The 16,592-nt window shown below is 37.2% G+C and overlaps 1 protein-coding gene across 5 annotated transcripts in view; it reads left to right on the top strand.

Annotated features, from left to right (window-relative positions):
- The window catches only part of PDCD6IP (programmed cell death 6 interacting protein), a 66,611-nt gene that overhangs the window by 4,090 nt on the left and 45,929 nt on the right, over positions 1 to 16,592 (top strand). For 3 of the 5 annotated variants that reach the window (XM_021718627.1, XM_021718628.1, XM_021718629.1), the window contains exons 2-4: positions 7,853 to 7,907; positions 9,709 to 9,778; positions 13,922 to 14,005. In XM_021718627.1, coding sequence (XP_021574302.1) covers positions 7,853 to 7,907; positions 9,709 to 9,778; positions 13,922 to 14,005 — 209 coding nt within the window. The remainder of the gene's footprint in view (positions 1 to 7,852; positions 7,908 to 9,708; positions 9,779 to 13,921; positions 14,006 to 16,592) is intronic. The other 2 variants (XM_008070169.2, XM_008070170.2) reach the window with 1 other exon arrangement.

Genomic DNA, 16,592 nt, shown 5'->3' on the forward strand with positions numbered 1-16,592 from the left:
TGCGGTGGCCGGGAGCGGCCACTGCACTCCAGTCTAGGGCGACAGAGTGAGACTCCAACTCAACCCCCCCCAAAAAAAAAAAAAATAGAAGCTAGCTTGATAAGCCCTGATACACAGCTCCATACATAGCTCCAGTGATAGACTTGTCTTTTTATTACTAACTTCAGGCATTCTATTAAGATTTCCTAAAATATACCTTTATGTGTATGATATTAATAAGAATGATCACTTAAAAACTCATTTGTGCTGGGTGCGGTGGCATGCATCTATAATTCCAGCTATAGGAGGCTTAGGAGGCTGAGGCAGGAGGACTGCTTGAGCCCAGGAATTCAAGAACAGTCTGGGGAATATAGTCAAATTCTATCTCAAAAAATAAACCAAAAAAAACAACTCACCAAAAAACTCTTTTGTCTGGTACTTCATCCTTTATAAAGTGGTTTTTACTAAAAATTGATTAGAAGAGCTTTGGTAGATGGTGATCTAGGGTGATCAAATGGGAATTCTGCTGGTTTTCTGTTTTATTTTTGTTTTAGAAATTCCAGATACCAACACTGTATCATTTCTTTTGTGGTGATGAGTTTCTTTAGAGAGAAAACTTCTTGTCTCCTTCCATGAAAAAGTCTGGCGATCATTTTTCTGAAATTTGATCGGGGAAATGGAGTGTGGAGATCTTAACAATCATGTATGCAGTCTTTTTTTAGTATGGCACTTGCACTAAGGTTAGGTTCTGTCTCAAATTATCTGAGTTAAGATTTTATTCTTGTGTAAAATGTTCTAGTAGTCCATGGGTGGTATGGTGGTTCTGTGAAGTTCATTGGGCTCAGATTCTTTCCAGCTTTCTGCACTATAAGACCTAGAGTATGGTCATTATTCTTAGTTCCAGATTGCAATCATACCAAAGTTCCAGATGGTAAGATCAGAGGAGGGCAGAGGACTCAACCTCCTGAATGTGTCCTAGAAATTGTCCCATAGTACCCTGCTCATTTGTTAGTATGGAGGAGGATGGAGGATCTGAGAACTTGAAGGTTTCTTTCAAGGATTTTCTTTTTCCAGCCTCACGTTGTACCTATCTTCAGAGGTACCTAATACTTTTTAATTCAGATCTTTTTCTGACATCTCTGGTGTGATTTGGCTTTTGCTTTGTTGGTGTCCTTTCCTCTGAGGCATTTAGATTTTGCTTTCTCTTTTTCATTCATTTACTGTTCATCTTTTATAAAATCTTGTTTTTTGAGTTGTGAGTCTTACTCTGTTACCCAGGCTGGAGTGCTGTGGTATGCTTATGACCACCCCAACCTCCACCTCCTGGGCTCAGGTGATCCTTCCACTTCAGCCTTCTAAGTAGCTGGAACCACAGGCATGCACCACCACACTTGGTTAATTTTTTTGATTTATTGTAGAGATGAAGTCTTGCCAAGTTGCCCAGGCTGGTCTCAGACCCCTGGGATCAGGCATTACTCTTGCCTTGGCCTCCCAAAGTGCTGGAATTACAGGCGTGAGCCATTGTACCTGGCTTGAAAAACCTGTTGAACTTATTTTGCTGAGGTTGAGCATCTTATGTTTACTGGTCATTTAGTTTCTTTTTTGTGTGTGTTTTTTCCCATGGTTTCCTGTTCTTTTCTTTTGCCCATTTTCTATTGGGTTGTTTTTTACTTACTGATTTGTAGGAGTTGCATTTTCTGGATGTCTATCCTTTTTCCATGATATGTGTTGCAGAAATCTTCATTCTTATCTCTCAACTGTGTTTATGGTATCTTGCCACATGAAAGTCCTTGCAAAATGTTTTTGTTTCCTTGTAATCTGTAGTTAAGATTTTTTTCTTATTCCTAATATTGTCCATGTGTTTTATGTGATTTTCCCACTTTGGATTTGCTAAAGGTTTGGTGCCACTTTTTTTTTAAACCAAGCCTTTTTGGTTTGTATTCTGCTTTTGTCATTTATTTCTTGTAATTTCTTTGGTCTTTTTCCCCCCTATCTTTTGAATGGTTAGTTTTTTTTCTTTTTTGTTTTTCTCATATATTTTAAGGGCTGTCTATTTTTTCTCAGTTTGCATTGGCTGCATCCTGGTTTTGATATGTAGTATTTATATAGATATTTATTTTTTTGTTTTTTGAGTTGGAGTCTCATCTCACTCTGTTGCCAAGGTTGAAGTGCAGTGGCATGCTCATAGTCACTGCAGTCTCAACTTGCTGGGCTCAGGCTATCCTTCTGCCTCAGCCTTCCAAGCAGTTGGAATCACAGGTGATGCCACCATGCCCGATTAATTTTTTGATTTATCATAGGGATAAGGTCTTGTCATGTTGCCCAGGGTGGTCTCGAATCTCTGGACTCAGGCAGTCCTCTTGCCTCTGCTTCTCAGCAAAGTGCTGGGATGACAGGCGTGAGCCACCACACCCAACTGATTTTGTGAAATTTCTAAACAAATTTGTTTCTTATCCTTTTGTGGGTTACTATTTCGTTTGTTGTATTATAGTAGTATTTGTTTCATTTGTAAAATGAAGTTGATGATCCAGTCTCATAACTTCTGAGATATTTGCCAAGTGCTGAGATATTTGCCAAGTGCTAACGTTTTATAGATCAGAAAAGAAAATATTACTGCTCTATTTTAGTTCACAACTGTTGCTTGCATTCTGATAGTTGGTTTGGGGGTGAAGATATTGAGGTATTAGTCCTAATGACATTGCCACAACTTATTAATCAAATACTAATGGAGAGTCTGTGTAAACCTCTTGTAGGAGACAGTATGGAGGATATAATGACATACTATACTTGTTCTCTGGTCTCAAGGAATATCTACAAGGAGGACCCCCCAAAAAGAATGTTTTTTGGTGGTGGACCCCTTGAAGTACAGGCTTCTGCTAGGTAAGTGTTCTAGGAACTCAGCATCAGTGTACCAGCGAGTGTTGTTCTGAGAGGCTGTATTTGGCGACAGTGAATTTTTTTTTTAGTAGTCTTTCAGTGCGTTTGCCCATTTAATGATGGGTGGTTTACACCGGCCCACACCATGTTGAATGTTCAGCAGTTTTGACCAAAAGTGGCATGACCCTGGTGCCCCACTCTCTGTTCGCCTAATCTTGCCCAGATAATACCCCCTCTCCAAGAAAAAAGTCCTGAAAGGGAAATGTTTTGCCGGTGTGGAAGAGGTGAAACAAAAAACTGCAGAAGCACTAAAAGGCATAAAAATTGACGAGTGCAAAAACTGTTTTGAAAAGTGGAAAAAGCATCTTGATAGGTGTATTACATCAAACGGAGACTACATTGAGGGTGACTAAAGCTTAAACATGTAAGAATAAATACACAATTTTTAATAAATAAATTCCATTTATTTGAGTCCTCCCTTGTATAGTTGCCAGGTCTTTTTAGACTCAGGAATTTTATTCTGCATGGATGAATAAACATAACAATTTAAAGGAAAATTTAAAATTTGATTTATTTTTCTGTTTTGACTTTTTTGATAAAACAGCTTTTCAGGACTGTCATCATTCTGTGTAACCATAGGAAGAATCTTCTACGTTGTTTTGCACAGGAGATTTAAGCCCATACAGCTACTTTTATGGCAGAACTGGGATATTGTCCTGACCTCTTGACTCCTTGACTAGTTACTTTTTCCTATAATCTGCCTCAGCAGTGCTTCATGATTTTTCATATGATGAATTGTGTGAAGAAATAAACGTGAAAATAAAGCTCAGGAAGGATCTATGAACTTTGGTTAGTAACTGTGGCCCAGCTCTTCTGTTTCTCTTTTCTTCCTTTGGCTGGTAGTCTGCATTGCACATCCCTAAATGCAGATTGGAGCTGAATAGGGTTGTGTGAATTAGTATTTCAGTATCATTTTGACTATGTGAATTGATTGTTCTCTGCACTTTTCCCTTAATGTTTTTTTAAACTAGAATTTCTAGAACTTGTCCTGTACCTATCTTTGGTATTTTCAAAGAAAAGTATTTATTTCCTGTTTTTTTCCCTCGTGATTTTTTTTTTTTTTTGTCAGATTCTCACTCTGTTACCAAGCTGGAGTGCAGCGAGCACACTCATGGCTACTGCAGCCTCAACCTGCTGGGCTCAGGTGATTCTTCCACCTCAGCCTTCCAAGTAGATGGAATTAGAGGTGTGTACCACCACACTCAGCTAATTTTTTTTTTGATTGATTGTAGAGACTAGATATTGCTGAGTTGCAGGCTGATCTTGAACCCCTGGGCTCAGGCAGTCCTCTTGCCTTTGCCTCTCACAGTGCTGGAATTACAGTTATGAGCTACTATGCTCAGCCCCTCATGAGATTTTTGAATGGAGCTGTTACTTATTTGTACTAAAGTGATTGAATTTGATAAATACATATAAAAGCACTTCTACATAGTTGCAAAATAATAATCTGTAGCTACCATTTATCATATGTGTACCATGTGTGTTCAGGCACTATTTTAACCATTTGGTATACAGTATATTGTATCATTTATTCCTCAAGATTAAAGGAGTTACTGCCTTTACGTTATGAAGGATTTAGAGAGAGTGAATAATTTGTACATGATCACACAGCCATGAGTTGGATTTAAACTCAGAATTATCTGACTTGAAAACCTGAGCTCTGACTGGGTATGGTAGCTCGTCCCTATAATCCCAGTGCTTTGGGAGGCTTTCGTGGGAGCGCTTGAGGATCACTTGAGGATCACTTGAGGATCCCTTGAGGCCAGGAATTCCAAGACCAGCCTGGAGGTGTGGTGAGCCAAGATTGTACTACTGCATTCCATCCTGGGCGACAGAGTGAGACTCTGTGTCTAAACAAATAAACAACCAAACAAAAAACAGAATGATGACATCATACCTTTTAAGCATGTTTGAGATCTTATAGTTGTTTTAAAAAAATGACTTATTTCTAAAATAGAATCTATAAAGATGCCAATTTTTTTGCAGTATTATTTCCCACAATGCACTTTTTTTTTTTTTCCAGTCCTCTGGCGTAGCATACTGGCTTTCCATCTTTCTACCTGTGGAACACTTGCAGCTTAGATCTACTTTGTTAGAGATATAGTCTAGATTAGAGTCTGCTGATACCGTAAAACCTACTTAAATCCAAGTTCTCTAGAGAGGGAACCCACAGAAATAAGAGAATCTGCCACACTCTTAAAGTTCTCTAGAGAGGGAACTTGGATACCTGAGATCTAAGCTAAGCTACGAGGAGTAATATATTATGGAATTATTTTGAAGGAGTAGCTTATTGTATTTGGTTCTTTTAATCTCTGTTTTGATTTCATCATTTTATGCATAGACTTAACTAGTGGTAACTGCAGTTAGCAATGACTGCTTTCTTTTGTAAAGTACTAGTTGATTGCTTTTGTTTTGTTGGAGTTTGCTCCAAACTGGTTAGACATTGTTGATTTCCAGTGACTGCCCTCCTGTTGTACTTTTATTTCAACTTCCATAACCTGTATTAAGATAGCCATTTTACTTTGAGGATTCCATGACATAGTTGCTAATCATTTAAATATAGGGTATACATGCACTGTTTCCCATACAACTCAGGTTTTGTGAGTTGACCTCAAAAGCTTTGGAGTGAAGGATATACAAAATTTAGTCCATTCTATTCTTTTCCTCATCCATTTGTAGAGCAAGTGACTTCACCTATTACTTCCTCCCTTACTTACTTTTCAGCAAGGGTCAGCAAAAAAAAAAAAGGCCTGCCTAGCTGCCTGTTTTGGTGTGGCTTGTGGGCACCACTCCAGTGGGTTAGCACTGTAAGCCTTGGAGACCTATGAGGGATGGTTCTTCCCTTTGCTCCATTCTCCCCTTTGCTTCCAGCACCTGCTCCCTGGCTAGTGGTCATGCTTCACTGCTGCCCAGACTTGCTTTAGTGCCACCTGTATACTGAGTATTCTGTTTGACACGAAATGGTGGGTTTTCCCACTAAGTGGTGGCAATTGGTGAATCATCAAATTACCTTGCCTCCAGTCAGCTGTGCCAGGTTCCCTGGTTGAAATGGCTAGGTTCTGGAGGAGAGAAGGGCATGGTGGAATTTAGATATCGTTGAGGGAGAGAGTGAAATTGATGGTGCTGGCTACTCCTTCCCACCCCATGGCTCCTCTCCATCAGACAGGTACTTTTCTCTCCAGAACGTCTCCAACTGATGGCACTTGGGCATTTGTGCACCTGGTGTACCCTTTGGGGCGGCCTAACCTAGACAAAAAGGGCACAGGATGGGGCAGGAGTTTTCTCTCGTTATATGAGTACTTACATACTTATTATAGACTTGATTTTGCCTTTTTTGCCAGCAGAACCTAGAATACTGCTTCTCGGGAGGCATATTGACCCCTTGCTATGTCAGACACATTGTTGGCTCAGGCCCTTGGCTCTTGCTGTTCCCTCTGTATGCACTTGTTCTTTGATAGCTCTTGTTCATCCTCAAACCAGATAATCTTAGGTTTTACTTTCCCTAAAAAAGCCTGCTTTCTTGAAAACTTTGCATTTTACCTGTTCATTTGCTTGGGGCTGACAACAAAACAGTGAGCAAATAGACCCAGTCTCTGCTCTCATGCAATTTAGAATCCTTTGAGATAAAAGACATTAAACATAACCCCACAAATAACATATTGTGAACTGTGATAAATCTTATAAAGGAAATGTTCAGGGGCCTGAGAGGCTATAAATGGAGGGGGGACTAATTTTAGAAAGAGGTTAGATTGACTTTCATTACTTCTGCCACTATTGTGGACCACACTGGACCACATAATCTCTTGACTGTTTTACTACAGCTTTCTTTTTTTTGAGTTGGAGTCTCACTCTGTTGCCCAGACTGGAGTGCAGTGGCCGCTCCTGGCCACCGCAGCCTCGACCTGCTGGGCTCCAGCCTTCCAAGGAGCTGGAACTACAGGCACACATGCTACCACGCCCAGCTGACTTTTGATTTATTGTAGAGATGAGGTCTTGCTGCCCAGGCGGGTCTCGAACCCGCGGGCTCAGGCAATCCACTCACCTCAGCCTCCCAAAGGCGCGGGATTACAGGCTGAGCCACCGAGCCCGGCTTACTACAGCTTTCTAACTGATCTCTCTACTTCTGCCCTTGTATACCTACCGTCAGTTTTCTACATTGCAGCAGCCATGGTGACTCCAAGAAAATAAATCAGATTGTGTTACTCTTTAGTCCATCCCTTTTGATGGCTCATTCTCTTATACCATATAGTAAAAGCCAAAGCTCTCACTAAAGGCATCATTTCTTGTTTGACTTCATCCTTTACTATTTTCTCCCTTGCTCATTCTGTGGCCGTTTTGTCCTCCTTGCTATATCAGCTACATTCTTAAGTACTCTCTTATCCCAGGGTATTGGCACACGCTTTTCCCCAGACTGTAACGCTTTTTTCCTTTCTGCTTGGCTACTTCCTCACCTTTTTCATGCCTTCTGTATTCATGCTGTTAAAAAAAAAAAGTTTCACGTAGTCAAATGACTATGTTGTTTAAAACAGCAACCTTCTGACCTTACCCCATATGTCTATTTTATCCCTTTGTCTCTTTGTTCTCCATAGCACTTACCACTATTTACCATACCATGTTTTTACTTATATATCTTGTTTGATTACCCTCTAAAAACTTCACAAGGGCACACATTTTTAAATACTAATTTTATCTTCTAGAAAACCTGTATTTTTTTTTTATTGCCTTTGCTTTTTTGGGCTTATTTCTTCGTTGCATATCTTAGCTCCTGGTTTACACATTAAAAGACTATGTTTATAAACCATAAAATAACTTATTGACTTTGATTTGTGGGCTACTTAAACATGAATAACTTTTGTGTACTCTTAAGTAAGTTATATTGACATAAATGCATGTAATATTTAGCTCTGCTGATTATTGACTTTGCTCTATTTTTTAGATACTATGATCAGATTTGTTCCATTGAACCCAAATTCCCATTTTCTGAAAATCAGGTAAGTAATTTGTTTTAAATTATATGGAAATGGTAAATCACCTATTTTCTTCTGCCAGTGGTATCATTTTATTTACATCAGTGATGCCTCTATACTATCTTTAGGTTTTTGTGAGATAGTTTTATATAAAGTAGAAGCTTTTAGGTCTGTCTACGAATCTGTGTCCTTCTGAAGAAAGAGTTTCCTGGAATTCTATTCATGTCATTCTTCAGTCACTTCTGGGGTTTATATAGAGCATCAGATTGCATTTTTTTCTAACTTCATTTTATATCAGAAGGATCTGTTGACTGATTAATCTGCTATGTCCTTCTCCTTGACATTTATAGAATTAAGAAGGGACTTGCATAATTTAGGAATTATTAGCCTCAGTTTATGTGCTTTAAAGATTATTGGCACAAGTTACATTTGCATATAAAAGTTGCAAATGCTGTTCTAATTAAGATGTTATCTACAAGAATGTCAACTTTTTTCCTCTTGAAGACTAGCTGTTGAATGTGCTGCTAATTTTTATTTTGAAGACTGGATAAAAGTTTTAAAGTTGTGTGGTGCTTCTAAATTTTAAAATTTAGTAAAGAAAAGTATTTTTAATGTAAGAAAAGTACTTTAAACAATTTTATACTCAGGTTTTTACAGGTGAAATAATTATATGTTGAAATTTGCTTTAAAGTGTACCAGGAAAAAAAGTGTATGTGATGGGTCGGTAGGCGCAGGGCAAGTTGGGAGGCAGGTGAACCAAGAGGGGCAAAAGACTAAAGTTGTTGATGGTTATATAGGAGTTCATTCTCTTTAGTCTCTTTACTTTTGTGTATACTTGAAAATTTCCCTAATTCAGAGTTAAAATTGTTTTGTATTATATTGCAATAAATAATTTAAAAAGTCCATTCTTTTTTTTTTGGAGTTGGAGTCTCACTCTCATGGTCAGGCTGGAGTGCAGTGGCACACTCACGGCCACCCCAGTGTTTACCTGCTGGACTCTGGTGATCCTTCCACCTCAGCCTTCCAAGTAGCTGGAACTACAGGCGCAAGCTACCATGCCCAGCTAATTTTTTGATTTATTGTAGGGACAAGGTCTCGCCAAGTTGCCCAGGCTGGTCTTGAACCCGCTGGCTCAGGCAATCCATTCTCTTTGGCCTCCCAAAGTGCTGGGATTATAGGCTGAGCCACCACGCCTGGCCAGTCAATTCTTTTTAACATTCATATGTGGTATACTTTCGAAGCAGAGAGATACAATTTTTTAATACAGTAAATTTTTTATTCGTATATAACATGTACATATAGAAAAGTGAACAAATCATGTTTATATCTTCAGTCTTCACAATGTGAACATCCCTGTATAACTACCACTCAGATCAAGAGATAAAACATTCTCCCATCCCCCCAAAGTAACCTTTCTTACTTTTATCATCACGGAATATTTGTTTTTAATTTTATCTTCTGGGAAGCCTGTAGAACTTAATTTATTGCCATTGCTTTTCTTAGCTTATTTGATAAGCATTTATTAAGTGCCTGTTCTGTTAAAGTCATTGTGTGTTTGTAAAGATGAAAATTTTAATGTTTGTGATTACTGAGGCAGAATGAGCAATTGAAATATTCCATTGCCAGTATTTTGCTTTTTTTTTTTTTTTTTAAATTTATGGTCCAGGAGAAGGAAAAGGAATTGGTTGATTAGAGAAGATAATGCTTTAGACAGATTATATTTTTGTCCTTTTCCTCATTGTGGATTTTCTTCAAAATAAACTTAATATTTAATGAGATCTGGGAAGGTAACATACTTTTCTATTTTCTATTTTATTCTATCCAGATCTGCTTGACATTTACCTGGAAGGATGCTTTTGATAAAGGTTCACTTTTTGGAGGATCTGTAAAATTAGGTATGTGATTTTTTAAATAATGATATTAAATTTGGACTAAATACTCTGCATTGCTTTTGGTTTTTAAAATTTCTCTCCTAATGACTATTTGTAAATTCTAAATTTTTGGCATCTCATCTTCTTTTTAACTTTTACTTTTAGTGTAATTTTGAAATATTTGTAGTGAGCCTATGCCTTGCCAGGCACTGTCCTAGTTATAAAAATGAATAAGAAAGTTGTAGTCAATCATCGGGAAGATAGTTGATCATTCTAAAATGTAATATGTGATATGTAAAATGTAGTATGTGATATCAGCCTACGGACACATTCACGAGAGTACAGATGAGGAAGAAGGCAGTTCAGCCTGCTGAAAGCAAGCACTGTTTGGGTTAGGCCTTGAAGAATGCATTTGGTTTTTTCCAGGTCGAATATAATATTACAGGTACAACATCATAATCAAAGGTCAGAAGGGCAGAGGTTTGTTGAGCTTCCAGCATGAGCAAGATAATTTCACTGTTCCTTAATTTTCTCATCTGCAAAGTGGGGATAATACTATTTCTCTCATTGAATTTTTGTGTGGATTAAATGAGTAAATACATGTAAAGTCCTAAGAACAGTACTTAATAGGGCTAGGTGCAGTGAATAATTTTTTATTATATAGTTTATGATATAATATATATGTAGTATATAATATATACTATGGGCATGTGATATAGATAATATTAAATGTAAGGTATATAAGGTATATACTTTTATACACCTTATATAGTATATATATTTATTTGTACCTTATATAGTATATGTATGTATTAGATATATACTGTATACCTTATAAGATATATAGATATACAATATGTATTATATATTATAACTAGAGGTATATAGTAGATATTATATATAATAGTAATATAATTATTATTATTATGACTTATACCTATAGGTTGAATTGAGGATTATGGATGGTGATGATATTGCAAAGTAGATTGTGAAGAGTTATAATACTAATGCTTATTGAGTACTTATTCTACCTGGGCACTCTGGAAGGGGCTTTACATATATTATCTTATGGAATTCCCCAATAGCTTAATGAGGAAAGGCACTGTTATTACCAGTTGAGAAAATTGGTTTAGAAAGACTAAATGATTTTCTAAGACCGTATGGTTAGGATTTAGTGAAGCTGTGATATGAATCCAGAAAGCCTGACTCCAGAGACTAGAGAAAAACAGACCAGTTAGGAGACTGGTAAGAGATGATGAAGTCAGACAAGGTAGTTAGTATATGTGGGTCATAGGAGAAGAGACGGGTTTGAGAGACATGTCAGAGGTGAAGTTGACTGGATTTGCTGACTATCAGTCAGGAGTTGAGGGTTGACTGTGAGATTTTTAAAAAATTTATTTTAAGTTGGAGTCTCATTCTGTTGCCTAGGCTGAAGTGCAGTGGCACAATCATGGCTACTGCAGCCTCGACATGCTGGGCTCAGGTTATCCTTCCAAGCAGCTGGGATGTCAGGTGCACACCACCGCACCCAGCTAATTTTTTATTTATAGAAAAGACGAGGTCTTGCCATGTTGCCCATGCTGGCCTCTAATCCCTGGGCTCAGGTAGTACTCTTTCCTCTGCCTCTCAAAGTGCCTGATGACTCTGAGATTTATAACTCAGTTTGACCTGTTGGATATTAATTCCTTTCAGTAGACAGGCTGAGTCTGATTTTTCAATGTTGTGTCTGGGTACAAATTTCTCTGGCATTTGGAAAGAATGGATTTAAAGCTTAGAAGAGAAACAGATACAGATTTGGGAAAAATTATTATTAGATGGTAATAAATTTGTCCTCCTTGGCAGATAGCAGAGTGAAAAAAGTGTAAAAGCCATATCTGGCAAATATGCTATTCAGGTCAGGGGAAACAGAGGAAAAGGGTCTGGGAATGAAGTTGAGAAAAAACTTTCAGATCTCTGGGGAACCAGGGAAAAAATAAAGACGTGGAAGTGAATGCCAGCAGAGTTTCAAGGGATATAGTCCAGAGGTTCCCAAACCTGTTTGCATATTAGAATTAGTTGGGGAAGGTGTTGAAGATACAGATTTATCTTTAATGATGATGATACAGAGTGCTGAATGTGATAGAAATTTTGGTGGGTAGGGCACTGAAATTAATGTCTTTGAAGATATCTCCAGGTGACTGATGATCATCCAGGTTGGAACATCATTGACAGAGTCATTGTGGCAGAGGTCAATTCATGTAAACTTGAAGAAGTCACTGGATTTGGCAGTGAGCGAAGTTTTGCTAGGGACATGCTGAAGAATCCAAACTGCATTAAATTGAGGGGTGGGTGGAAGGTGAAAATGGAAACAGCAGATGTGGGTTGTTCATTTAAGAAAATTTGCATTAAAGATTTGGGGACAAAGGGAGCATTATTCTGAGGGAGGCAAGGTGAAGAAAGGGTTTTTAGTGCTGTTCCATGACTTAAGAAAACTGGTTGGTTGAGAATAAGGAGAAGATGGCAGGAGACCTAGGAGATGCTTGAGTGAGATAGGTTGAGTGATGAACCAAATTCTTAGAATAAGTGGGAAACAGAAAAACTAAGAGCATAAATAAAACTGGAGGTAGTTCATGAAGGCATTTCTAGTAGCAAAAATTGGGAATTAAATGTCCTTCAGTAATGTCTTGGTTAAATAAAATGCTACCCATTTAGTAGAATATTGTGTAATTTTGTAATATGAAGGATAATAATGCAATATATGTTTGTTATGTGAAGCTGTATCAATGAAGTGTTGAATAAAAGACTTATTACAGTTTAGAGTTGTTGCATTGTACAATTCCAGGGTCCCCTGAGTTGGGCTTCTTGGGACACTCTTCATATAGAACCCAGTGTGATTCCTTCTCCCTGGAGTTATCAGTTCTAGGCAACCTGAATATGGTATAGTATCCAATTTGTGAAAAGTTAGGTATGTTAACTTATATGTAGTTATTTGTGAGGGACCAAAAAATCAACTGTGATTAACTCTGGGTAGTGGGATATAGGGTGATTTTTAATTTTTGTACATTTTTAAAACAATTGTTTGAATTTTAGAAAACCTTTTATTTGTAGTCAAGTTATTTTCATTTTGAAAAATTTAGTGAAAAAGAAGAGATTATGTGAAGAAGAACAGAGTTAAATATTAAATAAGTGATCTTTGAAGAAAGGAAAATTGGGGCTGGGTATGGTGGCTCATACCTGTAATCTAGTGTTTTGGTAGACTGAAGTGGGAGGGTCACTTGAGGCCAGGAGTTTGAGACCGGCCTGAGCAGCATAGCCTTGTCTCTCCAAAAATAAAGGAAAATTGAATATTTATTTTAAAAACATGGTTTAAGTTTAGATGTGATTAAAGAGAAGAAAAAAGATAAGGCTTAACTACAAGACCAGAAAAAGCTCTCACAAAATCTTTTATACGTGGGATATTATCAAAATAAAATGACAGACTACAGCCTGGGTTGATATATTTGCGGGAAATATAATAGACTGGGATATGTTCCTGGTATACATATAGTTTACTTTGGTCTATTGCTTGGAATGTGTTTCATTCTTCTTGAAGCCCATTGACTATGTCATATAGTGGCTTCATATTTAGACCATGACTTTCTTGTACTGCTTAGTGGTTTTTTTCCCCCTAGAGGCATAATTGCTCTGCTACCACACACATTTTGTGCTTTTATCATATTCTCAGAAATTTTCAAAGTATCCGTTTCCCTAGAACCCTCCTTTTCCCAAGAGTCTCCCTTCATGATCTCTTGTGTTACCTTGTTTGAATCTGAACTGTTTGCTCTTTGCACTTGCTGAATAGCTATTTTGGACTGTCACTGCCTCCCCTAGGTTAAAGTCATTGTTTTCTGGATATTGTGTCTTTCTTTTTTTCAGGAATATGTTCTTAAGCAGGCCAACTTTCTGTATCTGTTCTTTCTGAAAATATCTGTATTCTGCCCTCACGTGATTTTGGCTTGAAATTCTGGCACTCAGTTACTTAGATAAAAACTTTGGAGTCATCCTTGACTCTATCTTACTTTGTTGCCTACATCCAATTAATTAATCAACAAAACCTATCAGATTTTAACTTAAAGTACATTCAAAGTCCAGTCACATCTTAGCACGTTTATTGCTGCCTTTCTGTTCTGAGCTACTATTGCCTTTCAGTACCTTCCTGCAGCAGCTACCAGTCTCGTCTGCTTCCACCCGTCTGTTGCTTCCGGATGGTCTGTTTTCCACAGTGTAGGCTGAGTAAGTAGCTGTTGTTTATGTCTGCTTCACTTTAGGATGAGGAGGCTAGAACTGGTTTGTAAATAAGTTGAAAACTGGCCATTATTACATGTGGGGCTTACCAGAATGCTGTAACAAGGAGGACTTTATTTTATGGCAGTATTCTGTGACATACACATACAACATAGTGTTGTTCTGGTTCTCCTGGATGGTTTGTTCAGTGTTTTTTTCTAAATAGCCTTATTTTGCTTGGTGGTCTATGCCTGGTACATTATGCAAGACCTTGAATTCCACTGTGATTGAATTCTGTAAGTAACAGAACTATTGCAGATTCTTTTTCAAAAATTACTTTAATTGTGAAATATACATAATATACCATGTTAACCATTTTTAAGTGTACACATAAGTGATATTAAGTACATTCACATTATTATGCAAGCATCACACCATCATCTCTAGAATTCTTTCTCATCTTACAAAACTGAAGCTGTACTCATTAAATGATAACTTCTCATCCTTCCCTGCCCTTCAACCTCTGGCAACCATCATTTGACTTCTGTCTCTGAATTTAACTACTCTAGGTCTTTCACATAAGTAGACTCCTAGAGTGTATGTCTTTAAAAATAACTGTTGTAAGAAGCACATAAAATGAAATTAATTTTCTTAGCCATTTTAAAGTATTCAGTTCAGTAGTGTTAGGTGTATTCACATTGTTGTGAAATCAGTCTCCACTTGTATACCTAATCCTGAATTGTACCCCACATCTTTAAAATAAAAATAAATAAATAAATAAATAAAAAGAAAAATAACTTTTTCATCTTGCAAAACTGAAACTCATCGAATAACAATTCCCCTTCTCCCAGTCCCTAGTAACTACTATTCTACTTTGTATTCTATGAATTTGATTACTCTAGGTATCTCATATAAGTGGAATCATATAGTATTTTCTTTTTTGTGACTGGTTTATTTCATTTAGCTTAGTATTCTTAAGGTTCATCCATGATGTAGGATGTGATTTCCTTCCTGTTTGGGGTTGACTAATATTCCACTGTATATCACACCTTGTTTATCATTTATCAGCAGATAAATACTTGGATTGCTTTCATCTTTTCTCTATTATGAATACTGCTGCTATGAACATTGGCATACATATATCTCCTTGATACTCTGCTTTCATTTTTTGCGGGTATGTACCTGCTGGAGTCCAGCTCCAGGAGAGAGTCAGGGCTTGAGACGGGGGAATCAGGAAGCGGCAAAAAAGAAAAGACGAAGATGACAGGAATCCTCTTCCGGGGGAGAGCTCAAGACTCTGCCAATTTTTATTTATTTTTCACAAGCTTATATAGGTTTTCCACTCAGCCCTGCACCCACAAATGTATCTTATGTTGCTAACCAAATGCCCACGTACATCCTTTTTGCACTCACAACAAGGTTGACCTTTAACAATTTTAACTACAGATGGTGTTTTTCTTAAGTCCAACATCCTGGTTTCCTTCCTAACTTCCTTATAACTATTTACTATTATAGGCCTATAATATCCTTACCCTATAAAGCTAAACCTTAACCCTAAGTCTTATTTAACTTACTTACTACTATATATTTATTTCTATTAATCTTATTTCTATGCTTATGTCTCTATATTTTGTTAACTATCACTTATACTATTATATATCTCTTATCTTACTGGTTTATCTTATCTTATTAACTTATTATTAATATTCTAAATTCTATCTTCATTAAACTACTTATTTAATCCTAAAATATCTTAACCTATTTTTTTTATCTCAAACAGTTGTTTTCCACCAGCTCTCAGCTGGGGTCTGTTGTTTATGAGAAAGTGGTCGACTCGTTTTTTCTCGGCCTCCTGCTGTTACTGAAAAACATCCTTACACACCCTAAGGGGCACCCTTTTTGCTGCAATCTCACCTCCATTATGCCTATGTATAATTTTTGCTGTCAAATGCCATCATCCATTTGCACATCTATTATCTCAATTAAAGAGGGAACAGTCTCAAGCCTACGCACGCAATCCTTCAAAGTTAGGGAAGGTCCGTCAACAGGATCCATGGGGCTTTGCCTCCGTCATGGCCGCATTTTACTGGGGCCTTGCTCCCAGCCAGCGTTTTTCCTGTTTTCAGGTCCCTTTTATCTTACTACTAGTGATTGTGGCTCCCGGCACATATCACTATATTTTCTAGTCATTTTAGGCTAAAACTTTACTAATTCATATTCATACTCATTCTCCAGTGATGGGGTTATAAATTTCAATTAATGGTTTTTATTCAACAGTCAACTCTGCTTCTTCTATGTTCATACAACATTGTAACTGTTTTTTGAAAAGTGACTCAGTGTTATGAGTAATTAAAAAATACATAAAACAGTTTTAAATTCTTCAGCCAAATAGGCATTTTAAAAATTTTCTGAAGAGATGTCTTACCTAATAGAGTGTAAATCAGATTCTTAAAACACATGTGAGTGTTCTCTAAAGATCTCATTGTCCTGGTTTTCATTTTACAAATTTCAAATTAATGATTTCAGCACTTATGCCTATATTCTAGCAGTTAAAATACAGTGACATGGCCACAATTACATTTGCAAATACAGAATT

The sequence above is a fragment of the Carlito syrichta genome, unplaced genomic scaffold (assembly GCF_000164805.1).
Source record: "Carlito syrichta isolate Samal-C Ts95f unplaced genomic scaffold, Tarsius_syrichta-2.0.1 Scaffold313175, whole genome shotgun sequence".
NCBI lineage: Eukaryota > Metazoa > Chordata > Mammalia > Primates > Tarsiidae > Carlito > Carlito syrichta.